Source organism: Zalophus californianus, chromosome 5 (assembly GCF_009762305.2).
Source record: "Zalophus californianus isolate mZalCal1 chromosome 5, mZalCal1.pri.v2, whole genome shotgun sequence".
NCBI classification, from domain to species: domain Eukaryota; kingdom Metazoa; phylum Chordata; class Mammalia; order Carnivora; family Otariidae; genus Zalophus; species Zalophus californianus.
The window spans coordinates 45522870-45550055 of record NC_045599.1 but is presented as its reverse complement, the minus strand read 5'-3'; the positions used below and the strand labels follow the sequence as shown (position 1 = coordinate 45550055).

General features: G+C 41.1%; 1 protein-coding gene across 1 annotated transcript in view; it reads left to right on the top strand.

Moving 5' to 3' along the window:
• Positions 1–2324: 2324 nt before the first annotated feature.
• Positions 2325–27186, top strand: part of DEPDC1B (DEP domain containing 1B) — an 84635-nt gene continuing 59773 nt past the window's right edge. Inside the window, exons 1-2 of the mRNA XM_027606958.2 lie at positions 2325–2537; positions 11623–11888. Of these exons, the coding sequence (XP_027462759.1) occupies positions 2490–2537; positions 11623–11888 (314 nt within the window). The 5' untranslated portion in view covers positions 2325–2489. The remainder of the gene's footprint in view (positions 2538–11622; positions 11889–27186) is intronic.

Sequence of the window (27186 nt, the reverse complement as noted above, 5' to 3'; positions counted from 1 at the left end):
TTTTCCATATGTTTTTAGCCTTTCTTCATCACCCATATCCCCAAAGAATATGATGCCCCTATTAGTGAAGAGTATTAATACAATTTCTGGGGGAACATTTCCCAATAGAGTGGTGACAGGACAGACCAATAGCTTTGGAAATCAAATCACGGATTTTACAACTTTTAAGAACCTCAACAAATGGACTGTCTTCATGGCTTAAATGCCAAGGAATATAACTGAAAGTAGTAGTACAATCCCAACGCCTAAAATCTAACGTAAGCAGTGAGTGACTTGGGTTTCAGCAGAGGAGTTCTTTCAAAACGACCCATCCAACCAGCTGGGAGACATTTCAGGCAGTAGAAGGACTGAATTCAGCAGTCAGGAGCTCTCTTGGCAGCGAAGGCCTTGCTCCCAACCACTCCCTACTCAGTGATTGAGAAACACAATTCCCTATCCCATGATACATTTGGTGCCTCTGTCGTTTTGCTCCACAGCTTGGAATTTCCTAATGTCAGTGACAAGTCAGCTGGTGATGGTGAAATTGCCAGTATTCCTTGTACCCTATAAAGATGTTCAGAGGCTGAGTCAAAGCTTCTACAGGATTCTGATGGCCTCACACTTAAATATGGCAGAGAAGAGTATGCACAGAAATTTCCCAATTGTTTTCATGTGATGCTGAAAGACTGGTAGATTATCAGCAGCCCAATTCAAACTACCTTCACAGAGACTGTGGCCTCTGATATGTAGATCATTTGGAGATGTTTTTCCAGTAAAAGGAATTATCTTGTCTACAGCTCATGAAGGACTCTTGGGAAAAGGCTCAGGAAGCAGGGCATGACGTTTTGATGTTCTGTATCAGATCCCAGTTCCACAATGGTCACTGGTGTTGACAGACATGTTCTGGAGTTACTTTGCTTCTTTCTCTTGTGCCCCGGGGCGCCTGGGTGGCTCAGTTGGTTAAACCGCTGCCTTCAGCTCAGGCCATGGTCCCAGGGTCCTGGGATCGAGCCCCACGTCGGGCTCCCTCCTCATGCAGGAAGCCTGCTTCTCCCTCTGCCTGCCGCTCCCCCTGCTCGTGCTCTCTCCCTCTCTCTCTCTCTCTCTCTCTCTCTCTCGCTCGCTCTCTCGCTCTCTCTGTGTGTCAAATAAATAAATAAAATCTAAAAAAAAAAAAAAAAAAAAAAAGGAAAAAAAAAAAAATTCCTTCTTGTGCCCCACTGTAGTCCTTTCTGATAAGGATTCAGTCCTTGAAGGTAAAAATGATCTTTATTGCTTTTTCTGATTAAAAAAAGTAACGCACACATGTCATCTCAGAATTTTGGGGGGCTTTCTAAAATGCACCTAAGTAGGAGGGGTGTTATGAAGGGGGGAGCCCGATCTTTTACCCAGATTTTCTTTATAAAAAATTTATTTATTTATTTATTTGAGAGACAGAGAGACAGGGAGAGAGCACGAGTTGCGGGGGGGGGGGGGAGGGCAGAGGGAGAAGGAGAAGCAGACGCCAGGACCTGGATCTCACGACCCAAGCCGAAGGCAGATGCTTAACTGACTGAGCCACCCAGGTGTCTCTTACCCAGATTTTTATTATGGTATCTTATTCTGGGTACTCACTGAGGTGACCAGGTATGAACTTTTTTTCAGATTTGAACTTTGAACTCGAGTTGCAGGTATAGAGCGGTGGCCTCATTTGTCCCTTTTAACAACAGGGAATCAGAACAACTCAGACCAGCAATTCCTAGCGGGAAAATTGTGAGCAGTAAAACAGGTCAAAAGGTCAAAAGACAAATTTTCAGGCTGATATAAAACAGAATTCAAATTCAAGGGATAGATTACCAAAAGAAAAAAACGGGAAGGTGAATCGGGGCTCTTTACAGCTCTATCGATCGTACGCGCAGTGGACACCCCGTGGGGCCAAGTCCCCTTGCCCAGTGTTTCAGTGTTCCTCCACTTGTAGAGGCGGTGCACTGGCTTCATTTCACTACCCACCCGTCCCAATCCTATTAGCAGCACCGGCACGTTCACTCTACCTATGAAAAGCGGACACGGATTTGCTCCCCCCGTCCACGGTTTCCGATCACCGAATTACACTTTCATTGACCCTCTCTAGCACAGACAGCGTGGGCGGGCTTGGGGAAGTCAGGCGGGCCAGGTTCGCCCCAGACAAAGCGCAGGCGCCCCTCACGGTCTGCGCACACGCTGGTGTACGCGCGCGAGGCGAGGGTGGACAGCGGACTCTGTACCCGGCGGGTCTGCGAGCCCAGCTCCCGCGGCCGCAGGAGCCTCGGTGGGAGACGCCCGCCCAGCCGCCAGCCGCCTACCTGGCGGGGCCGGGGGGTGCCGGGATCCCGGGGTCCCCGAGGCTCCGCCCCGCAGTTTCCGTCACGTGCCGCCGCGCCGCCCAATCAGCGTCCGCAGCGCACAGGCTCGCGATTCAAACCGCGGCGCCGCCGGCTCGCTGGGATCCGCGCTGGGGCGGCCGCCGCCGCCGCCGCCGCTGCTTACCGGCCATGGAGCACCGCATCGTGGGGCCCGGCCCGTACCGGGCCACCAAGCTGGTGAGTGGAGGTGCCAGGGCCTGGGCGACGCCGCGATCCCCGCGATCTGCAAGGTTGGCGGGGCCCGAGTATGGAGGCCGGACCCGTTCCGGCCTGGGCGGCCGTTTTCTGGACGATGTTCCCAAAGAAAGGCTTACCGGGCCTGGAGCTTGGCACGTCGTGGGTGGGTGCAGCTTCGTTCCCGACACACACTGGCCTGGTTCTCGGCAGTAAGTGAGCCTTCCGATTTAAAGCGCCCGAAAGAACAGGGTGACCCCACCCCCACCCCCTTTGTCCCCTGGAATCGAACGCCTGCAGCCCGGAGAGGAAGCGCCCCGTGGGTAACTTCAGGGCCCCCCCACCCCTTGTAACACTAACCCTTCGCCGCAGTCCAGGCAGGGCGTGTCTCCGTCCTGAGTGTCACTTGTGGTGACACCGAGGTGCTTTCTAACGGTGCCCGGAACGCAGTTGGGTCTTGGCCGCTTTTCTGGTTCCCAGCGTTTCTGGTCTGTCCACACCTACCTAAATCAGCGGTTGTTCTTTTTGATTTTTTCCTTCTTTTTAAAGATTATTTGACAGAGAGAGCGAGAGCAGGAACACAAGCAGGGGGAGTGGAAGAGGGAGAAGCAGGCTTCCCGCCGAGCAGGGAGCCCGATGTGGGACTCGATCCCAGGACCCTGGGATCATGACCTGAGCCGAAGGCAGACGCTTAACGACTGAGCCACACAGGCGCCTCCGAACGGATGTTCCCTGAAAGAGCCTTTACAGACCATGAGGGTCCAGGGTGCTGCTTTTTCTCCTGGGAGAAGAACTTTGGTATTCAGGGTTCTGAGGCGTAGTTGATTTCTTTGTGACCTGGAGCAAGTGATTTTAGTGATTTGCGTTTTAGAGGATGACTCTAACGGAACAGTGGTGACAATTTGGTAATGTCAATTGCAGGTGTTTAAAGGCGTTCTATGGAAGCCTGCTGGTAATTGGGAGGAAGGGACCCCGCTTCTTGGTCTTTTGCCACTTATGGCCACATATAATTTGGGAATTGGTTTCATTGTTCTGTTTAACGTAACGGATATCCAGGAAGAGACGGGAACAGGATGGGAGGAGTTACTGCACGCGTCTTTGCAAACTACAGGCGTTGGTAATGATTCATTCATTTAAAAAGATTCAGCAAATATAAATTTAGATTTTCCTCTGGGCTAGCCTCTAAGAGGTGTGGATGGTGCTGACAGGGAACAAATAGGGTTTTTAAAAATTTTCATATTTACTTCCACTTCACAACTGCTTCTACCGTTTGGAACCATCTGGGATCAGAGCTATTGGTAGGTCCATATTGAGGGATGAGATAGAGACTGTGCATCATCAGGGACTTTCAAAAACTTTACTGTCCTTTGTGGAGGGAAAAACACATCCCTCTTCCCCAAATTTATTCACAGCACTTATGCAAGGAAAACAGAAGCTCAAGATCTTGGGTAACTAGTTCTCATCCTTCCTGCTTTAGACTAAAAGAAGTTACATCATAATTGGAACTGTTAAAATCTCATTCACTGAATTGTATAAATCACTACTTTTCATGGATGCATAGTACCTGTGTGATAAGGCACTGCTTCATTCTGAGTCACATTAAGATATTATCAAAGGAATTTATAAAGAAACATTTTCTTTGTTCTCCAGAAGCTGTCAGCCCCCAAGAAGTGATATTCAAGTCAAGTTTAGCCAAGACTGATCAAGTTAAGCAGGAAATTTAATTATGTGAATAATTAATGAAAGCACCTCAATTTTACCAGAACTTCCCAGATAGTTCAGTTGTCAAATTTATTCTATTTGAGATCTTTGATCTTAAACCAAGATTCTGGAAGCACAGAAAACAATAGGAAATTTTTTTAAAAAGGTGAGACTTCCTGCTTTATCAGTGATCTTTGTCATCATTGTAGATGCTTTAACCTCATTATAAAATGTATAAATGTTTCCTGGAGCATAATTCAGTTGTGCCTTACAACTTTTACCAGGTAAATCACAAAGTTTGTGACTAGTCCTCTCTTTACTTATCTTCCCAGCTTATCTTTCCATCTCGCTGTCTCTGCTTATCCTTTCGCCCTTCTCCCAAGATCACCCTTAACCCAGTCTTCAGGAAAAGCTTGGGATAATCATTGGCATATAAAGAGTAGGCTTTTACTTCCTCCTTTCATGACTCCCTTTACTTTTTCAAACCATGTACAGCTCCATTTTCTAAAGCACCAAAGTCTTATCTGAAAATAACATTTTATGGACTAGGTAAATTTTTTTGCCAAAAATCAAATGACAGACTCTAAGTCATTACATGATGAATATGGAAGTTAATTAGAAACTTATTCATCTTCATTGAAATAGCTTTCACTTTTGTAACCCACATACAAATACGGTTGACCCTTGAACAATGTGGGGATTAGGAGTGCCCACCCATACGCAGTTGAACGTCCATGTATAGCTCCCCCCAAACTTAACTACAAACAGCTTACTCTTCACAGGAAGCCTTACCGATAACATAAACAGTCAATTAACACATATTTTATATGTTGTATGTATTATATACTGTATTCTTATAATAAAGTAAGCTAGAGAAAAGAAATGTTATTAAGAAAATAAAAAGGAAGGGCGCCTGGGTGGCTCAGTCGATTAAGTCTCTGCCTTCGGCTCAGGTCATGATCCCACGGTGCTGGGATTGAGTCCCACGTCGGGCTCCATGCTCAGTGGAGTCTGCTTCTCTCTCTGCCCCTCCCCTCTGCTCGTGATCTCTCTCTTTCTTCCTCTCTCTCAAATAAAATCTTTAAAAAAAAGAAAATCATAAGCAAGAGAAAATACATTGACAGTATTTATCAATAAAAATCTGCATGTAAAGTGGACCCATGTAGTTCAAACCCCTGTTGTTCAAGGGTCAACCATAGTTCACCATTTTAATAAAATAATGAGGAGAAAGAAAATTGCTTTTATAAAAACGGCTTTAACCTACTGATTCTTTGAACTTAATTCTGAGTTACTTCTACCATCTGATGCAAGTGGTAAACTTTAAAACCCATATAGCTGTCACTGAATCTGAGAACTAGAATGAATGGACATGACCAATTGTCTAGTCCAGTTTTCTCCTTCTCTTGAGGCCTATAGGGGTGAACTGACTTGATCAGGTTCGCCCTGCTAGTCTGTAGCAAGTTCAGCTAGAGGTAGAGTTTGGTTGTCTCTGCGCTCCCGGGCCAGGTGCTGTAGCATGATAGCACCATTCTCACAATATCTGTGGTACTAAGAAGGAAGGAAATGGAATAAACATCCTGGAGAAAAAAAAAAAAAACAGGAAGCACATTTCAACACTCAGTGCTGTATTTTGTAGTTTGGCTCATGATGTGAAGTAAAAACAATTGTGATTCCTTATTTCAGATCCCTAGTTTAAGGGATAAATAAGTAAAACAAAGTATTTTTTTTAATCACGAGCAAATCTCTTTTGTTCCCTTTGCTATAAAGATTTTTCTCTCCAAATAATGTCATAGAAAAAAATCACATTCTCAAGCTCTGTCTTGGTCTTTGATGACATAGGATATTTTCCTTCTAAGTGTGACTGAGAATTTTGAAGTATTTTACAGGTAATGTAATTCTTCTTTCTTGACAGAGTAGCCGAATTACAACATAATTATTTTTGGAAGTAAGTAGGAACAGAGATCATAGTTCTCACCAGGTTTTAGAATTCTGAAGTGTTTCATGGACTGAGTAAATATAATCCATAATGATAAGCGCCATTAAGAATCAACATAAATATAAAAAAAATAATAAAAAAATAAAAAAAAGAAATGCAAAGAATCAATATAAATAAATTAAAATTCATTTTATAAGATATGAGCTTTGATTAAGATGTCTTATTAGAAAATTTCTAGTGTGAAATGAAAACCAGCTATCAACAGAATCAGTAAAAATCCAGTCATAATAGTTTTTTTTTCTGTGTGTGGAATACACTGAATGAAAAGGTCATTCAGAAGAGTAAAAGTATGAGAATTAAAATTATTTTTGAAAAAAAATTTATTTTTAAAGGAGACTCTAGGTGACCTTGATCTACCAGAGATTTAAACTTAGTATTAATTGACTGTAATCACAATGGTGTAGTATTGCATAGGAAGACACAAATAGCTCAGTGGGATAAAAAAGAGAGTTCAGAACAGAATCAAGAAAGATACTATGTAAGGTAACTTAGTATTTCAATTCATTGAAAAAAGGGTGACATAATTGGCTCTCCATTTGGAAGAAAATAAAGTTAGAGGTGTTCTTCTCCCACCATAAAAAATTCTAGTTGAAGATTCAAATATTTAAAAAAAATCCCTCTAAAACATTAAAAGAAAACTTTGATAAATATTTTTAATACCGCTGGTTGGGGAAATCTCTAACTTCCTTCCCCTAAAGGGGAAAATCCTGCAGCTATAAAGAAAATAAAGATATATTTGTTTCATTAACATCACAATCAACAACAAAACCTTCATATAGCTAGAGACCACATAAATTGATAAGCCAGGAGAAAACATTTCTAATATCTTTTTAAAAGGATTAGTATTTCATATTCATTCACTCAGAACACCTTTATTAAACACATGCACCATATGAGAGGCACTGTCCTCAGTTGTGGAGATACTGAACTGAGCAAAATAGACTAACTTTCCTGACTTCTATGCACTTTGACTTAAATGCTAGATTTAAACATTTTTAAAAAATTGATTAAGAAAAAGGAGACAACCCAATAGAAAAAGGTCAAGCCTCAGATAAATAAATGAAAATTACTTAAGATGAAGATAGGAAGATGCAAACAAAATATAGACATATCATTTCTTGAACACGAATTGGCAGAAATGAGAATGGTAACATCTAGTGATGGCCACAGGTAAGGCAGCATGCTCTGATATTGCTGGTAGGACTGTGAATTGTTACATCTGATCTAAATATGCTGATAAAATTTAGAAATCCATTCTATCACAAATAAATAAAAGCATTGGTCCTTTAAGTTATTTATTCATTTGAAAGAGAGAGAGAGAGATGTACAAGTGCGGGGGAGGGAGAGGGACAAGGTGGGGCCAACTCCATGCAGAGCACGGAGCCAACCCCACCTGAGGCGGGGCTCAATCTCAGGACACTGACATCATGACCTGGCGTGAAATCAAGAGTCGGATGCTTAAGCAACTGAGTCACCCATGTGCCCCAGGGTTTTTAAAGTAATATTTTGAAACAACAAAGTGCAAACAGATCCATGCCCATCAGTTAGAAAATGCTTTAGTAGGGGCATCTGGGTGGCTCAGTTGTTAAGCATCTGCCTTTGGCTCAGGTCATGGTCCCAGGGTCCTGGGATCGGCATCGGGCTCCCTGCTAGGGGGAAAGCCTGCTTCTCCCTCCCCCACTCCCTGTGCGTGTGTTTCCTCTTTCGCTGTGTCTCTCTCTGTCAAATAAATAAGTAAAATCTTAAAAAAAGAAAAGAAAATGGTTAAGTAAATTATGGCATTCATTCATAAGAATAGGCTAGATCTACAGGTTATTGACACAGAAAGACATCTATGCTGTTTTCAGTGCAAAAACAAGTTGGGAAATGTGTACAATAGGATTGATCACATTTCTTTTTTTTTTTTTTTTAAGATTTTATTTATTCATTTGAGACACAGATACAGAGAGAGAGCATGAGCAGGGGAAGAGGCAGAGGGAGAGGGAGAAGCAGGCTCCCCGCTGAGCCAGGAGCCCAACATGGGGCTCGATCCCAGGACCCTGGGATGTGGACCTGAGCTGAAGGCAGACGCTTAACCATCTGAGCCACCCAGGCGCCCCTTGATCACATTTCTTAAGAAAGGAAGCAAACAACAATACTAATAATAAATAACATACATTAAAAAGGGAAAATTCTATATGTGTGTGTATGTTTGACAGGTATGTGGGATCGGAGAGAGACTGGGCAATCTCTTTTATATATGCTTCTGCATTTAATTTGTTACAATGTGCATTATTACTTACCTAATTAAAATAAGTAGAGGAACTACTCACCAGCTTGAATCAATTAATAGGCATATTTACTTCTGGTTTGAAATACGGGATTCCAGGGACCCATGTCTTCATTACATTTACTGCGTAATGTATAAAGTACTATGCATTAAGTTTAATTGATAATGATTATGATAATTCAATAAATATAAAATAAATGAAAATCTTTTTTATTAACTCTTCTTCCCTCCCCACTCCCAACATTCTTGATCAGGACTAACATGAAGGCTAGATGTCAGCAGAGAATTAAAACAACAATGATTAAAAATATGTGGAGACTGTTTAAAACTATGTCTGTGTTTAGACATATAGGTGGCATAATGAAATGAGTACGACTCAGTGAGTTTTCTTATGAGTGCCCCATGTAACTGATACCCAGCTCAAGATATGTAACATTCCTAACACTCCCCTTGCCTTTCTCTGTCTTGACCTCTATACAAAGTAACCACTGTTATACTTTCTAATACCATGGATTAGTTTTGCCTGCTTTTTGATTTCATGTAAATGGAATCATATAGTTTTTTTGTTCTTTTTTTTTTTTTTTTAAAGTAGGCTTCATGCCCAGTGTGTAGCCCAACACAGGGTTTGAACTCACGACCCTGAGATAAAGACCTGAGCTGAGACTAAGAGTCGGATGCTCAACCAACTGAGCCACCCATGCGCCCCAAGCCTTGAAAATCTTTTACTTACAACCTTCCCACTCAAAAGAAAAAAATAACTTTTAAAAATGTATTTTATTCATTCAATAAGTATTTACTGGAGATATTACCACCAAGTTATCCCTTCATGTGAACTTAATGGATTCTTACATTCATGAGAAACAAACGATCAAAACTATGGCTAAAACTGAGCCCAATATGCCTAATTCACTTCTTAGGGCCCGATGTTTAATATGATTTTACTGCATTCAGCAAGTATGTACTGTTTATTACATGAAAAGCATTATAGGGAGAGAAGAAAAGAGAGATGTATGAGACATAGTGCCTGATGTCAAAACATGTTTAAAATTCGGCAAAATATTTTCCTATTTAAAAAAACAAAACCTAGACATCCACCCCTTCATCAGCCTTCCCTAGATTAAATGAAATGTTCACATATGGTATCCTTCCTACATAATTACACCAGCAGCTTTTTCAGACCCTAGGCTTCCTGCCAGCCTTCCTAAAAGTCCTGGAAACTCACAGTCTTACTCTCATAACCATTCTCCCTTCTCCCAGCCTTCTCTTTCAGGTCTATCACTGCACAAACTGAATCTTTACTTCTCACCCCCCTTCCCACTGAAACCAGAAAATCTTTTTCTAACAACTACAGTTCTGATCTCGGCATATTCTTTTTATTTTTCTCACTTCTGGCTCCTGTTTTCCCTTCTGATCAGGCCTTTTCTTCCAGGTTTCTCTTCATTCGTCCTGCCCAACCCAGTCTGCACCGATGGTCCACTTCTCTTCCACACAACACCAGAGATGTACAGGACCGAGGTAGGGTCTGTGCAAGCATGCACCCTGGACATAGAGCATAGTGCCCAACATACAGTAGGGATTCATCAAGCAAATGCTTAATTGGTCTTTCACTTTTTCTACCTTCTTTAACTTCCTTCTAACTTGTTGCAATTGAATTCCACTCTGATTCCGAATCATGTCTTGTAGCCAAATTCAAATATCTTTTCGCGTTGGATATATATTAATCTTTCTACTTCATTTGACACTGTTCTATGCCATCCTCCAAATTAAGTTGGTCCAGATTTAAACAGTTTTTTAACATCTTAAAAACACACAGGAAACGAGACAATCCCATGTAGGATAACATTTAGATGTTTTTAGAATTTCTAAAACAAAAGAAAACAAAAAACTCAAGACACCAACAAAAAGACAGACACTCCATAGAAAAAATAAAATGGAAAATGACTTGAACAGGCATTTAACATGAAAAGATCTTCAAATTTACCATAATATATGCAAAGATGGGGTGCCTGGGTGGCTCAGTTGGTTAAACGACTGCCTTCGGCTCAGGTCATGATCCTGGAGTCCCAGGATCGAGTCCCGCATCAGGCTCGCTGCTCAGCAGGGAGTCTGTCTTTCCCTCTGACCTTCTTCCCTCTCGTGCTCTCTCTCTACCATTCTCTCTCTCTCAATAAATAAATAAAAATCTTTAAAAAAATATATGCAAAGATGTTCAACCTTATTAATTAGAAATGAAATGCAAAAGAAATCCCCGATGTAATACCACTACATGCCTACAAAATGGCTAAAATGAAAAAGATAGGCAACACTAAGTGCTGATGAGAATGTGGAGCAACTGGAAACTTCATACATTGCTGGTGGGAATATAAATCAGTACAACCACTTTGGAAAACAGGTTGGCAACCTCTACAAAAGTTAAATATATGCACACCTTATAAACCAGCAATTTCCGTTAAGTATATATCCAACAGAACGTATATATGTGTTGACCAAAAAACACAACGTTCAAAGGAGCACTATTCTTAGAAAAAAACAACCCAAATGTCCATCAACTTAAGAAAAGATAAATAGTGGGGCACCTGGGTATCGCAGCTGGTTAAGTGACCGACTCTTGATTTTCACTCAGGTCATGATCTCAGGGTTGTAAGATTGAGCCCTGAGTTGGGCTCCATGCTGTGTGTGGAGCCTGCTTGGGATTCTCTCTCTCCCTCTTCCTGCCCCCCCCCCCCCACCGCCAACCCGCTCACGCGCTCTCTCTCTTAAAAAAAAAAAATAGTGATTTGTTTATGCAACGGAATACTGCACAGCAATAAAAATGAACTCTGCCACATGCATTAACATGGATGAATAACGTAAATAAAATGTGGATATAAGAAGGCCAGAAGAAAAGTAAAAACCGTATGATTCCATGGGGTGCCTGGATGGCTCAGTCAGTTAAGTGTCTGACTCTTGTCCCACCTCGGGTTCCGTGCTGGGCATAGAGCCTACTTAAAAAAAAAAAGTCTTTGTCATCAAGCTAGTCTTTTCAATGGAAGAACTGCATTCATTGTCTTAAATATTTGGGACGTAATAACCTTTAAAAAAATCAGTTGGTTACTAAATGCTTTTCTCCCTTTCTTTCCCAGTGGAATGAAACAGTTGAGCTTTTTCGTGCTAGGATGCCTTTACGGAAACATCGCTGTCGTTTCAAAAGTTATGAACGTTGCTTCACGGCGGCCGAAGCTGTGGATTGGCTGCATGAGCTCTTGAGGTGCAGTCAGAACTTTGGCCCTGAAGTGACCCGCAAACAAACGGTTCAGCTGCTGAAAAAATTCCTCAAGAATCATGTTATTGAAGACATCAAGGGAAAATGGGGTCAGGAGGATTTTGAAGACAATCGTCACTTGTACAGGTAAGCGTGACAAGTTTACCCTGAAGGGGAGGACCACAGGGAGGACAACTGGATCTGGTCAGTCTCTTGAAACTTCCTCGTGTGGAATAATCTCTCTTGTCTAGTGGAGTGATGCTCACACTTGTGATTTGTTGAGTGAAGAACCACGTGTGTTGTTACGATAAACCTGTTGCAATGTTCTTGGGTCCGTAGAGCGCCCCCTAGCCGTGTTTAGTTGCAGTGACTTTTCAGAAAGGACATCTGTTCATGCCTTTTGCACACCTGGGGGGAGGGCTACAGGGGTTCTCGGGAATCTGAAAGGGTGAAAGAGCAGCTCTGGGGTGGGCCTTTCTAGCAGCGAGAGGGTTGTATTCACGGGGTTAGTGGCAGAGTGGGTCTGATCTTTAAGCACATCTCGGGGCCTGTATGAAGAATTGTGCTAGAATTCCCTGATGTCTTAGTTGAACCCTGGCAATGTATGTCCCTGTTCTCCAAAACATGTTTTGGTGCTCATGTTTTGGTGCTATTTTGTGATGGGACACTTACCACCTGATGATCCAAGGAAAATATGCATGTCTCTCTGCTTGGACTTTCCTTTTCACTACATGCTAGGCTGTTTTATTGCCGGAGGTGGCAGCGCGGCGGGGAGGCTACCTAAGCTTCAGGGACTGGGGGAATATTAAAGAGGAATGAAGCTGCACGTGTCCTGAGAAGAGAAAGTGTTGAGTTATCAACAGAGAGACCCCCCAGAGGGCTGAGAACTTGAAGGGAAGTTAAAAGAAGAAATGGAGAATATGGACCCTTAACATTTGCTTTCTTTTACTCTGAAAGACAAATGAAGAACGCTCTTACAACACATTTAGTGAGGCAGTTTGGGGCCACTGAGCCCCATGGCTTTGAGCAGAGAAAAACCTGTTTATTCCTCCCTGAACCATTTCTTTGGCTCCTTTGTGGGCTAGCTGCTAGGAGAGGTTGCAGAGCAGTGTGAGGGTAACCTCCAACACCAAGGCTAAGACCAGACATTGCTGCATGTTTAGCATTGAGCTTCTTCTTCTTCTTCTTTTTTTTTTAAGATTTTATTTATTTATTTGACACAGAGAGAGAGCACAAGTAGGGGGAGCAGCAGAGGGAGAGGGAGAAGCAGACTCCCCGCTGAGCAGGGAGCCCGATGAGGGGCTCGATCCCAGGACCCTGGGATCATGACCTGAGCCGAAGGCAGACGCTTAACTGACTGAGCCACCCAGGCGCCCCAGCATTGAACTTCTTTGTAGAATTTCATTGGCAGTCTTCAGGTTCCAGATATCAAGATTGTCATCAGGGCAATTCGTTGTCTCCATTTGGCAGTTATTTCTGGCTTGCTCGTCCAAATTTTAAGTAGGATCTTGGGTGATTTTGGCTTATTCTGAGACTATCGTGTTTGTTAGCATCAGGCAGCGGGGACTCTAGCCCTGGTTCTGCATGCCATACATCATGGGGAATTCGCAAGTGATTATTTCTCTTGAGAAACTGTAAATACTTGTACCCCATCACAACTTAGCTAGAACACTTCTAAAAAATTCTCTGGATGAGTAACTTCCAATCTATTCTGTTGTGACCTTAAATGGGGGTAACATCCATTGTGTCCCAGGAGGCTTTTCAGAGTCCTCGGGGGAGGGAAATCGGAGCATGCTCTAGGAGCTAACCATCCAGCACTGTCAGAACATGCTTTGTGTCACTATGAAGCCTTAATTGTGTGTCCCCCCTTTAAAACATCAAGTGCACAGGCAGATTCCATTTGTCTATTAAATAATGATTTTCCTTTCACCTTCTGTAATACCTGTGAATCATAAAGGGAGCAGGATTTTCTTCTGTTATTTACCACCTGAAAACTCTTAGCTTTCCATTTTCCTGGGTGAAAGTTCTGTACGCTAACTACTAATGTTTGCCAATTTCTCAGATTAATCTAGGATGAAATCTATGTAGATATGTAAATCATTTGTTAGGAGCCTGTGCCTTGAATTGAGAATGAGCTAATGAGTGTGGAGGCAGCTGTTGGATGCATGCAGCTTCTGGGACTGGTGCTCAGGATCCTCACACCTGCGTGCTAGGGCTCCAGGCAAGAGTGGGGGTCGCTGCCCTGCCTGCTGTCCTTCTAGCTGCTGTCCTGGTACAATAGGACTGCTGCCGCATTATAATGGAAATAGATGAGTGAGATTAGGACCTAGAGGCAGGTTAAATTTAAAAATAGATGGAGAGCCAGTGAGGTGGAGAAATTCCAGAATGTGCTTTTAAATATCAAGCTTTATGGGTGGGGGGGGGCTTTATAAATAGTATCGAAGAGGCTGGAATGGCCAGCCGAGCGTGCTTGCTGGCATGTAAGGAACTAACGTAATCAAGGGCCTATGATGTGCTGACATGTCACATTATCGTCATTTAACCCAACATCTGTTGATACAGTGTATTTTCCTAATTTTAAAGATTAGGAAGTTAATAAGGCCAAAGCTCCAAAGTCCCTCAGCTGGACTCAAAAAAATGAATCCTGACCAAGAAGAGTCAGGATTTGAATTGAGATGTCTGTGTCTGAAGCCTGTCTTCTTACAGTATGCTATATCACCTCCATTTCCACAACATGAGGTGGACTTAACTTAAACACACATTAATAAACAAGAAATATTTGGTGTGGCCAACATGTGTTTATATACTTACAGAATTCCAGCGATGTCTTAAGTACTGGGTAATACATTGAATGATCAGCCGTGTTCAAGAAGTTGTGAAATAAGGGAATAAGGTAAACGTCATCAGCCTAAGCACTTATAAATATAGCCAGTGGGTGGGTGGTTTCTTGGGTCTATGAGTTAAAGAAAGCTACACGAAATACCGAAGGCTCTTAGAGCATTTTTTAAGGACAGAAACACACACAGTATGTGTTGAAGAATTTTGTAACAGAAATTGAGTTAAGCTTTTATTTTAGAATGTGTCCAATCTTATTTCTAGTTTTCTTTCTTTATTTTTATTTTTTTAAAGATTTTATTTATTTATTTGACAGAGAGAGAGAGTGAGAGAGGGAACACAAGCAGGGGGAGCGAGAAAGGGAGAAGCAGGCTTCCCGCGGAGCAGGGAGCCCAATGTGGGACTTGATCCCAGGACCCTGAGATCATGACCTGGGCCGAGGGCAGATGCTCAACGACTGAGCCACCCGGGCGCCCTTTCTTTATTATTTTTTTAAGGTTTATGTATTTATTTGACAGAGAGACACAGTGAGAGAGGGAACACAAGTGGGGAATGGGAGAGGGAGAAGCAGGCTTCCTGCGGAGCAGGGAGCCCGTTGCAGGGCTAGATCCCAAAACCCTGGGACCTGGGACCTGAGCCGAAGGCAGATGCTTAACAACTGAGCCCCCCCAGATGCCCCTTATTTCTAGTTTTAAAAGACTATGTGTCATGTCTCTTCTGTGACTACATTTACATTTGTTAACCATGATTTTTTTATCAAGAGTCAAAGAGATAAGTATAGAAAATAGAAGGAAATAGTGAGTTTTGGTGTTAAAGAAAGGGAAGCCAGATCCCAATATCTCAATGTCCATAATAGTCAGAGAGGTTGCAGAGAAGTACCCAGAGCTAGTTACTGAACCTTGTCTTTCCCATTTCTAATGCCACTGTCTGGGAAGAGTTCTGAATTTGCTGCTCCTGAAGACTGTTTTAGATTTCACTGAAGGCTCTACATAGTTGAGCCAGGTGCTGTCATCTGTGTCTAACACAGTTTCCTAGTCCTACACCTACACCAAATATACATAACCAGAGTTATGTATATTTGTATAAGAAGTTTCAGTTTATAAAGCAGTTTCCCTTCCGTGATCTGATTTGATCTTCATGGCAACCCTTGGAGGTGGACAGGGTGGATATTACATCTAAAGAGAACCAGATGCTTTTCTCTTTGAAACATCTAAACCAAATACCAGGAATGTTCTAGTTAAAGAAATTCCACACTGATTGAATCTGTCCATTTACATATGTGAACAGGCAATTATAGAGTATTTAAACCTATAGTAATGGGTTACCTAAAAATTGAAGTGCCATTATGATAATTGTTTGGATGATTTAATGAGGAAAGCCATTGGCCAAGGTAGATCTTTAGGAGGATGGGGTTCCTGGTCTGGTGAGACACCTAGCCCTTGACCTGCTCTCATTACTGATGCTAGCTAGCTGTGGTAGACAGTGGTAATTGGGAAGGTGTTTGCGGTTCACAGACAGGAATTCATTGGCTTAGGTTTAGTGGTTGAGTCCCATATGTAGGGAACCATTTTCTTTTTATTTTCCCCCTCTCCCTGTTCCCTTTTTCTATTTCCTTCTTTTTCTTTCTGTATTTCTACTTCTTTATGTGTGTCTCTCTCATGCTTCTACTTTTTACTTTTTCTCTTCAGTTCACTCTTTCTCTCTGTTCCCTTTCCCTCATATTTACCTTTTTTCCGTCCTATTTCCATAATACTGATTTTAATTTGAAACTAGAAGTTTTTACGTGGATATTGTCAGCTCTATTGAATAATGGTACTTTCACGTTCTTAATTTAAAAAGAATCATGCTGCCCAGTTTTAAGACTTGTACATAAAGCCAAAATAATGGAGACTGTGGTGTTGGTAAAGGGATAGACGCCTAGACTGGAGGCTGGTTCAGAAACGCACACAAATATGGCCGTTTGGTTTTTGACGGAGGTGTAAAAGCAATTTAAAAGAAAAAAAGTAGTCTTTTCAGCAAATGTGTTAGAACAATTGGATATATATCCTCTATTTTGCAAAAAAAATGAACCTCAAATGTAAACCACATACTTTATGCAAAAGTTGATTCAAAGTGAATCATAGATTTAAATGTAAGACTAAAAATTTTACAGAAACGGCAAAAAATCTTTATGCCCTGGAGTTAAGCAAAGAGTTCTTAGACATGACACCAAAAGCATAATTCATAAAGGAAAAAACATGATAAATTGAACTTCATCAAAATTAAAAGCTTTTGCTGTGTGAAAGACACTATTAAGAGGTACAGATGGGGAGAGAATATTTGCAAACCACATACATGACAATGGACTGCTCTCAAGAATATGTAAAGAACTCACAAAACTCAACAGTTACAAAGAGCCCAATTAAAAAATGAACAGAATACTCCCTTGAAAAGATGTTTAACAAAATTAGCAGTAGGCTGGGCGCTTGGGTGGCTCAGTTGGTTAAGCGACTGCCTTCGGCTCAGGTCATGATCCTGGAGTCCCGGGATCGAGTTCCACATTGGGCTTCCTGCTCAGCGGGGAGTCTGCTTCTCCCTCTGACCCTCCCCCCTCTCACGTGCTCTCTCTCTCTCATTCTCTCTCTCAAATAAATAAATAAAATCTTTAAAACAAAAATTAGCAGTAGGGAAATGCAAAATAAAACATACCACTATGTGTCTATTGGAATGGCTAAAATAAAAATTCTGACAATATCAAGAGCTAGAGAGGATGCAGAGCAATTGGAAATCTCATCTATTGCAGGCAGGAAGCTTGGATTGTTTGTCACTTTGGAAAGCAGTTTGTCATTTTCTTTTAGAGTTGAGCATATACTTACATATGCCTCAGTATTCCCCCTCGGCATTTAGCCTGGAAAAATGAAAACCTGTTTTCACCCAAAAAGCTTGTGCATGAATATTGATAGCAGCTGTATTAATTGCCAGTAACTGAAGACAAACCAGATGTCCTTCCGTGGGTGAATGGATAAACAGTTTTACATCTATACAGTGGAATGCCACGGTGCGTGCAGGGGTGGGTGGTGGGTGGGTGGGTAGGTGGGGTTGACTATAAAGTCAGAGGAGGAGATTTGGGGAATAATGGAACTGTTCTGTTTCCTGATTGTGGTGGTTATACAAATGAATATGTGTGTTAAAATTGATAGACTTTTGTACAAAAAAAAATCAATATTACTATATGCTAAAAACATTTTTTTAATGCTGGAGATTTGAAAGTCTCTGTACCTCTGGTGAAAGAAATCTGAATTTACATTGTTTAGGTATGTGGCTCTTAAGTCACATTCTGTGGCCCTGGGAAAAGTTTTTCATGAACCTTTTGAAGGTAACAGTTTTAGGACCCTCACCTTCAAGTTCATGGACTATTGGCTCCCTCTAGTGGGCATCCTTATTTTTATAGTAAACTCAAAGTGTGTGTGTGTATGTGTGTGTGTGTGTGTGTGTGTGTGTGTGTGGTTTTTTTTTTTTTTTTTTAAATTCTTCTCATCGTATCTTGGGTTGTTGTCCTGTGATAGTTGGATATGTTTCTTAGTCTTTATCGGCATCAGTTTTTCATCTATAAAATGACAGGGTAGCCGAGATCTTTAAGGACTTGTAAAATTCTAGACGTTTATGATTCCAAATATTGAATACTTACCACATGTGTTTGTCAGTCTAAAGCAGTGAAGGAGATAAAAAAGAAATATAACTGGATTCTCTTATTCCCTAACTTGGCATTCTCTTTAGAGACAGAGTATACATATACGAAAAAGGTAAGTAGCAGAACCAAGGTGTTATTTAATTAAGTAACCCAAATGACCTGGAACAAATAATAAATTAGAGGTAGCTACACTGACAGTCCTTATGTTGACACATCTATTTTGTTTGAGTGGCATAGTGTTTTTAGTCACTAAAATTTTTTCCCATCTCATTTTTATTTTTCAATTTTGGGTATTTTGTGAAGATAATACTTTAAAATTTACAAAGCATAAAAGAATATATGCAATGAAAACTCTCCCTTCCCCATCTCTCCTCCAGCTACCCAATTCCTTTCCTCAGAGGCTCCTAATATTAATAGCTCTAACACAGTGTCTTAAAAAATTGTGAACCTGAAGGTCTTTAGATGGGGTAAATCTACTGGAGTTACCACGCCTTCCACTGTTCCTCTCCATTATACCAGACTATACCATGATTGTTTGTCTGCCTGGCCAGTGCAGGAATTGTGCTGGTGACCCGCTCGGTGTGGACTGGAGTGTTTTGAGACCTCATGGAGTAGGAGGTGGAGGAGTTCAACCTAGGTCCTGGGAATGTGGTAGGATCTGGAAAATGAGAGGGGACGGGAAGGGAGAGAGATTTCAGGTGACAAGGATAGCAAGACAGAGGCTTTCGGTCAGAAATGCATAAGTGGGCTGTACTGGGAGAGGAAAGGAGACTGGCCTGGCTGCAGTAGTTTTAGGTCAGGAAGTCATGGGGATAAATTTGGTGCAATTTCTTAAATACCTGGTTGTGGATAGACTTTAATTTTTTAAATTCATTTTCGATTGAAGTAATATAACATTATATAATGTTATGACATATCTTGTTATGCTAGTTTCAGGTGAATCACATAGTGATTCGACAGTTATATATATTACAAAATCCTTACCACAATTAGTATAGTTATCATCTGTCACCATACAAAGTTATTATAATATTACTCATTAAATTTCATATGCTGTACTTTTTATCATCATGACTTATTTATTTTATAACTGGAATTGTGTACCTCTTAATCCCTTTTACATATTTCACCCATATTTCTATTCTCTCCCCTCTGGCAAGCACTGGTTTGTTCTTTGTATTTATAAGTCTATTTTTGTTGTTGTTGTTCATTTTTTTGTTTTTAGATTCCATATATATGTGAAATCATATGGTATTTGTCTTTCTCTGTCTGATTTATTTCACTTAGCATTAATACCCTCTCGATCCATCCATGCTTTTGCAAATGACAAGTTTACATTTTTTTTAATGGCTGGTAATATTCCATTCTTTCTTTCTATCTATCTATCTATCTATCTATCTATCTATCTATCTATCTATCTATCTACCTACCTACCTACCTACCTCATATCTTCTTTATCCATTCATCTATTGATGGACACTTGCATTGCTTCCATATCTTGGCTATTATAAATAATGCTGCTATAAACATAGAGGTACATATATCTTTTCAAATTAGTGTTTTTGTTTTTTTCAGGTAAATATCCTGAAGTGGAATTACTGGGTCATATGGTAATTCTATTTTTAATTTTTTTAAAAGATTTTATTATTTCATAGACAGAGTGGGTGAGAGAGAGAACACGAGCAGGGTGAGGGGCAGAGGGAGAAGCAGACTTCCTGCTGAGCAGGGAGCCCAGTGCGGGACTCGATCCTGGGACTCCAGGATCATGACCTGAGCCCAAGGCAGATGCCCAACCGACTGAACCACCCAGGCCCCCTATTTTTAATTTTCTGAGATAACTTCATACTGATTTCCACAGTGGCTGCATCAACTTACATTCCCAGCAACACAGCATGAGGGTTCCCTTTTCTCCACATTCTTGCCAACACTTGTGATTTCTTGTCTTTTTGATTCTAGCCATTCTGATTGGTGTGAAGTGGTATCTCATAGTTTTGATTTGCATTTTCCTGACGTTGAGAAATGTTGAGCATCTTTCCATTTGTCTTTTGGCCACCGGCGTGTCTTCTTTGGAAAAATGTCTCTTCAGGTCCTCTGCCCCTTTTTAATTGGATTATTTGTTTTTCTGCTGTTGATTTGTAGGAGTTCTTTATGTATTTTGGATAGCAACCCCTTATCAGATATATCATTTGATATGTATATTTGAAAAAGGCCACTCACTGAGAGTGTTGATGGTGGTTCTGTTGATGGTTTCTTTCGCTGTGCAAAAGTTTTTAGTTTGATGTAGTCTCAATAGTTTATTTTTTGCTTTTGTTTCCCTTGTCTGATTCCTTAGGAGACATATCCATAAATATGTTGCTGTGGCCAATATCCAAGAGATTGCTGCCTATGTTTTAAGAGTTTTTTCTTTAATCCTTACCGAAGTTTCTTTCCTACGAATTCATGATGCCTTGTGATTATCATTAATAGGGAATGGAGCATCATCAGTTGAGAATCTGGAAAATCAGGGAACATTGCTTATTGAATGCTCCCCTGAGAAGAAGAGAAAGTTTTTTTGGCCAGAGAAGGTAGATTGAACCGGAGTGGTTCTTAAATATTGTTGACTTCGAAACGAAATGATAACGATCACATAGGCATCAAACAGATTTTCTCAGTTAACCCTATGCCACAAGTCCTGAGAAGAGTGGGGCTTGGCTTGAGATGCAGGCTATGAGAGTGGACTTATGAAAGTTGTGGAAAGGCGGGGCATACCACTCTCTGAATTTGATAAGCTTGTAAACTAGGCATGGGAGAGGCCGGACAGGTGTTTTATGGGAGTGTCAGAAAGCAAAGTCTGTCTCAGCATTTTTATGTACCCGGTGTCCTGTCAGCATTTCACTTGATTGATACATTCTGGCTTCTTAGCGCTGTTTGTTAAGATCCCTGTTAATTCGATTCTCAGGTACGCTGCTTCTCCCTGTCCTCTTTTGGTCCCCTTTTCCCTTCTCAGGCATTAGGGAGCCTCTCCTATTTTGCCAGGCACAGCACTAAACACTTTGGATGCACGACCCATGCTTCGAAGACTTCCAGTTTAGTTAGGAGGACAGTTAGGAGGACCAGATAAATCCAAATTCATTGTCACGGATGCTGTGATTAGGGTGTTGTGCTGTAGGAGGACTGAGGAATCAGCTCTGCTTGTGTAAGTCAGAGAATACTTTGCTCCAGAGGTGACACTTGGGTTCAGTCTTGATGCATCAGTCGGTGTTTGCCAGGCAAGGAAGGGAGAGAGGTCAGTCAAGGTGGAGGGAGTTGTATCTAAAAGCAGTCATCGTAAGTGGGCTTGGAGGATGTAAACACTTGCTGGGTGTCAGTGCATGAGTGGTGGAAGACAAGACTGGAAAAGAATTTGCTTTTATCTGTGTCCCCCATACCCAGCACAATGCCTAGTATTCATTGAGAAAGAAGTTCAAAGGTTAGTAAGCAAGGAGTTCCCTTTTTACTGGTTTGGAGTTAAGCAATAATCACTCCACCTATTCCTGAGTTAGAGTGCCTCATTCTTTTCCCACATCGAGTGAGCTGTAGTTAAGTATAATATGAAGTCAGTAATGGAAGGATTGTAACAAACACACAGGATTTGGGGTGAGACAGGCCTGGGTCTATGAGTTCAAGCTCTCTGAGAAGAGAAGGAGAGACCACAATGGGGCTGGATATAAAAGGAAATTAATGTTAAGGTTTGGGGTGCACCTGGAATGGATAAAGGTGAAGGGAGCAAGGGTTTGGGTGGGCCTTCAGACTCTGATGCAGGTCTGACCTCTGGGAAAGACCCCAGGGTGCAGTTCTGAGAAGTCTTGACGAGGCGAATGGGGACAACAGTTCCTTGCTAGAGGAGTCCTGTTCTTCTGGTAGAATTGGCTCTGCTCCAGTGCCCACCCTGTGCTCACCAGTGTGCTGCAAGCATCATGGTGAAGTGTGAAAGATACAGTGGCTAGAGGCTGCAGGCTGTCCTGGAGGCTGCTGGCCTCTTGAAAGGTGTGAACTGTGCACCTCCATGCTCGGCATAGTCCATCACTTGTGCTGCACACATCTGCTTCTCCGTACATGCTCATGGGGCTTTCTTCCTGAGGCAAAATCCAGGAGATGGAAATTACTGGGAAGGATACATCCCCTCTCGCTGCAGCCAGTCTCATGGGTACAACTGGTCCTCATCTTCTTTCTTCCCGACTTGCCATTGTAAATTCCCTCACCCTCAACTATCACCTCGGCCGGCTTACCTACTAGTGTGACCCCAAAGTTCATTCCTGAGTGTGTCCGAACCCTTGATAACCACACGCTTATCAGCCTCATGTTTCTGTACATGCCCACTCACAGTTACAGTGGGACAAAGAAGTATCAAGAGGGGGCACAGGTATTTCTGCCCTCATGGGGTAAGAGCAGCCCACCCTCCTGCTGGTCAGGATCTGGTCCTCCTGCTGTGAAGCGGTTCCTCTTCTTGTCTGCTGCTCCCTGTCTCAAGGAGCCTAAAGTGCCCTTGCTGTGTCTCCTGGCAAGAAAACATGTGCGGCTCTTTTGGGTGCAGGACCTCTCACTATGGAGCCAGGAGTTGTGGGGGTAGGTCACTGGGAGGGATGCTAAGTAGGGCTGTTCTTACTTCCACTCCTTGATCCTGGGCCATGTATTCTTGTCAATATAGGAAACAGCACCATATAGAGTCTTCTGACTTAATTCATTTACTATTCCATTGTCCTGTGTGTCCAGCTTGTCTCCCATGCAACACTGTTTTGATTACTGCAGGTATATTATAACTCTTGAAATCAGTTAGTGTGAGTCCTCCAACTTTGTTATTTTTCAAAATTGTTTTGGCTATTCTAGTTCTTTTGCTTGTCCACATAAATTTTAGAATCAATTTGTGTATTTCTATAAGGATTTCTGTCCAGGACATTGGGGAAGGGAAGTGCTACGGTGGGCGCTGTGAATTGTGCAAGACTGATGAATCACAGACCTGTACCCCTGAAACAAGTAATACGTTATATGTTAATAAAAACATTTAAAAAAAATTTCTGTCAAAATTTCAGTGAAGTTGTGTGGAGTCTGTAGATCAGTTTGGGGGAGATTTGACAAATTAACAAATTTGAGTCCTCCAAATCATGAACATGGTACAGTTCTCATTTCATCTAGGTCTTTAACTCCCCGCTGGGTTATGTAGCTCTATGTGTACAGACGGTGCACAGATTTTGTTAGATTTAGATCTGAGTCGTTCATGTGTTTTGGTGTTACCGTAAATGGTGGTAGTTTTCTTTGTAAATTTGCACATGTCTTTAAGCTCTAGATATTTTATACATTTTCTTCTGTTGTAAATGGAATTTATTTTCTAAGTAGTTATTGTTAATAAGGTAGGAGTGTCTTTGAGACCAGAGCACATCTCTCCCCTCCTTAAAAATACTCATTTGATCCTTTTATCATAATGGAATCTTTGTTGTTGTTGTTGTTGTTTGTTTGTTGTTTTATTTAAATTCAAGTTAGTTAACATATCATGTAGCATTGGTTTCAGCAGTAGAATTTAGTGATTCATCACTTTCATATAACACCCCATGCTCATCCCAAGAAGTGCCCTCCTTAATGCCCCATCACCCATTTAGCCCATTCCCTGCCCACCACACCTCCAGCAACCCTCAGTTTGTTTTCTCTAGTTTGGAGTCTCTTATGTTTTCCCTCCTTCTCTGTTTTTATCTTATTTTATTTTTCCTTCCCTTCTCCTCTGTTCATCTGTTTTGTTTCTTAAATTCCACATATAAGTAAAATCATATGTTATTTGTCTTTCTCTGACTTATTTCTCTTAGCATAATACCCTCTAGTTCCATCCACATTGTTGCAAATGGCAAGATTTTATTCTTTTTAACGGATGAGTAATATTCCATTACACACACACACACACACACACACACACACACACACACACACACACTACGTCTTTATCCATTCATCTGTCGATGGACATTTGGACTCTTTCCATAATTGCACTATGTGCCCCTTCAAATCAGCATTTTTGTATCCTTTAGATAAATACCTAGTAATACAGTTGCTGGGTCATTGGGTAGTTCTGTTTTTAACTTCTTGAGGAACCTCCATACTGTTTTCCAGAGTGGCTGCTCCAGCTTGCATTCCCACCAACAGTGCAATAGGTTTCCCCTTTCTTTGTATCCTCACCAACATCTCTTGTTTCCTGAGTTGTTAATTTTAGCCATTCTGACCGGTGTGAGGCAGTATCTCATTGTGGTTTTGATTTGTATTTCCCTGACAAGTGATATTGAGCATTTTTTCATGTGTCTGTTAGCCATCTGTATGTCTTCTTTGGAAAAGTGTCTGTTGATGTCTTCTGCCCATTTCTTAACTGGATTATTTGTTTTTTGGGTGTTGAGTTTGATAAATTCTTTATAGATTTTGGATACAAACCCTTTATCTGATAAGTCATCTGCAGATATCTTCTCCCATTCTGAAGGTTGCCTTTTAATTTTATTGATTGTTTCCTTTGCTGTGCAGAAACTTTTTATCTTGATTAGGTCCTAATAGTTCATTTTGCTTTTGTTTCCCTTGCCTCTGGATATGTGTCTAGTAAGAAGTTGGTATGGCCGAGTTCAAAGAGGTTGCTGTCTGTTTTCCTCTAGGATTTTGATGGTTTCCTCTCTCACATTTAGGTCGTTCATCCATTTTGAATTAAGTTTTGTGTATGGTGTAAGAAAGTGTCCAGTTTCATTCTTCTGCATGTGGCTGTCCAGTTTTCCCAACACCATTTGTTGAAGAGACTGTCTTTTTCTCATTGGATATTCTTTCCTATTCTTTCCTGCTTTGTCAAAAGTCAGTTGACCACAGAGTTGTTGGTCCATTTCTGGATTCTCTCTTCTGTACCATTGGTCTATGTGTCTCTTTGTGTCAATACCATACTGTCTTGATGATTACAGCTTTGTAATCCAGCTTGAAGTCTGGAATTGTGACGCCTTCCACTTTGCTTTTCTTTGTCAGCATTCCTTTGGCTATTCGGGGTCTTTTCTGGTTGCATACAAATTTTAGAATTGTTTGTTTTAGCTCTGTGAAAAATGCTGATGTTATTTTGATAGGGATTGCATTGAATGTGTAGAGTGCTTTGGGTAGTATAAACATTTTAACAATATTTGCTCTTTCAATTCATGTGCACGGAATTTTTTCCATTTCTTTGTGACTTCTTCAATTTCTTTCATATGTGTTGTATAGTTTTCATCATACAGATCTTTTACCTCTTTGACTAGGTTTATTCCTAGGTATCTCATGGTTTTTGGTGCAATTGTAAATGGGACCGATTCCTTGATTTCTTTTTCTGTTGCTTCATTATTGGTGTATAGAAATGCAACAGATCTCTGTACATTGGTTTTATATCCTGCAACTTTGCTGAATTCATGTATCACCTCTACCAATTTTTTGGTGGAGTCTTTTGGGTTTTCTACATAGAGTATCATGTCTGTGAAGAGTGAAAGTTTGACTTCTTCCTTGCTGATTTGGATGCCTTTGATTTCTTTTGGTTGTCTGATTGCTGAGGTTAGGACTTCCATTACTATGTTAAAACAGTGATGAGAGTGGACATCCCTGTCTTGTTCCTGACTGTAGAGGAAAAGCTCTCAGTTTTTCCCCTTTGAGCATGATATTAGCTGTGGGTCTTTTGTATATGGCCTTTATGATGTTGAGGTATGTTCCTTCTATACCTACTCTCTTGAGGGTTTTTTATCAAGAAAGGATGCTGTATTTTGCCAAATGCTTTTTTCTACATCTGTTGAGAAGATCATATGATTCTTGTCCTTTCTTTTATTAACGTGGTGTACCACGCTGGTTGATTTGTGGATATTGAACCACCCCTGTAGCCCAGGTATAAAGGCCACTTGATGGTGGTGAATGATCCTTTTAATGTACTGTTGGATTCAATTAACTAGTATCTTGTTGAGAATTTTTGTATCCATGTTCATTAGGGATATTGGTCTTTAATTCTCCTTTTAGTGGGGTCTTTTTCTGGTTTTGGAATCGAGGTAGTGCTGGCCTCATAGAATGAGTTTGGAAGTTTTCCTTCTATTTCTATTTTTTGGAACAGCTTAAGAAGAATAGGTATTACTTCTTCACTAATGTTTGGTAGAATTCCCCTGGGAAGCCAGCCAGCCCCGGACCCTTGTTTGTTGAGAGATTTTTGGTTACTAATTCAGTTTCTTTGCTGGTTATGGGTCTGCTCAAGTTTTCTATTTCTTCCTGTTTCAGTTTTGGTAGTTTATATGTTTCTAAGAATTTATCCATTCCTTCCAGATTGCCCAATTTGTAGGCATATAATTGCTCATAATATTCTCCTATAATTGTATTTCTCCGGTGTTAGTTGTGATCTCTCCTCTTAAATTCGTGATTTTATTTATTTGGATCCTTTCTGTTTTCTTTTTGATAAGTCTGGCTAGGGGCTTATCAATTTTGTTAATTCTTTCAAAGAGCCAGCTCTTAGTTTCATTGATCTGTTCTACTGGTTTTTTTTTTTTTTTTTTTTTTGGTATTATTTATTTCCGTTCTAAAGTTAATAATTTTCCTTCTCCTGCTGGTTTTAGGCCTTATTTGTTCTTTTTCCAACTCCTGTAGGTGTAAGGTTAGGTTGTGTATTTGAGACTTTTCTTGCTTCTTGAGGAAGGACTGGATTGCTATGTACTTCCCACTTAGGACCGCCATTGTTGCATCTCAAAGGTTTTCAACTGTCATGTTTTCATTTTCATTTGCTTCCATGTATTTTTATTTCTTCTTTAATTTCCTAGTTAACCCATTTATTCTATAGTAGGATGTTCCTTATCCTTTATGTATTTGTGATCTTTCTGAATTTTTTTCTTGTGGTTGACTTTTATAGTGTTGTGGTCTGAAAATATGCATGGTGTGATCTTAGACTCTTTGTATGGTTGAGGCCTGGTTTGTGACCCA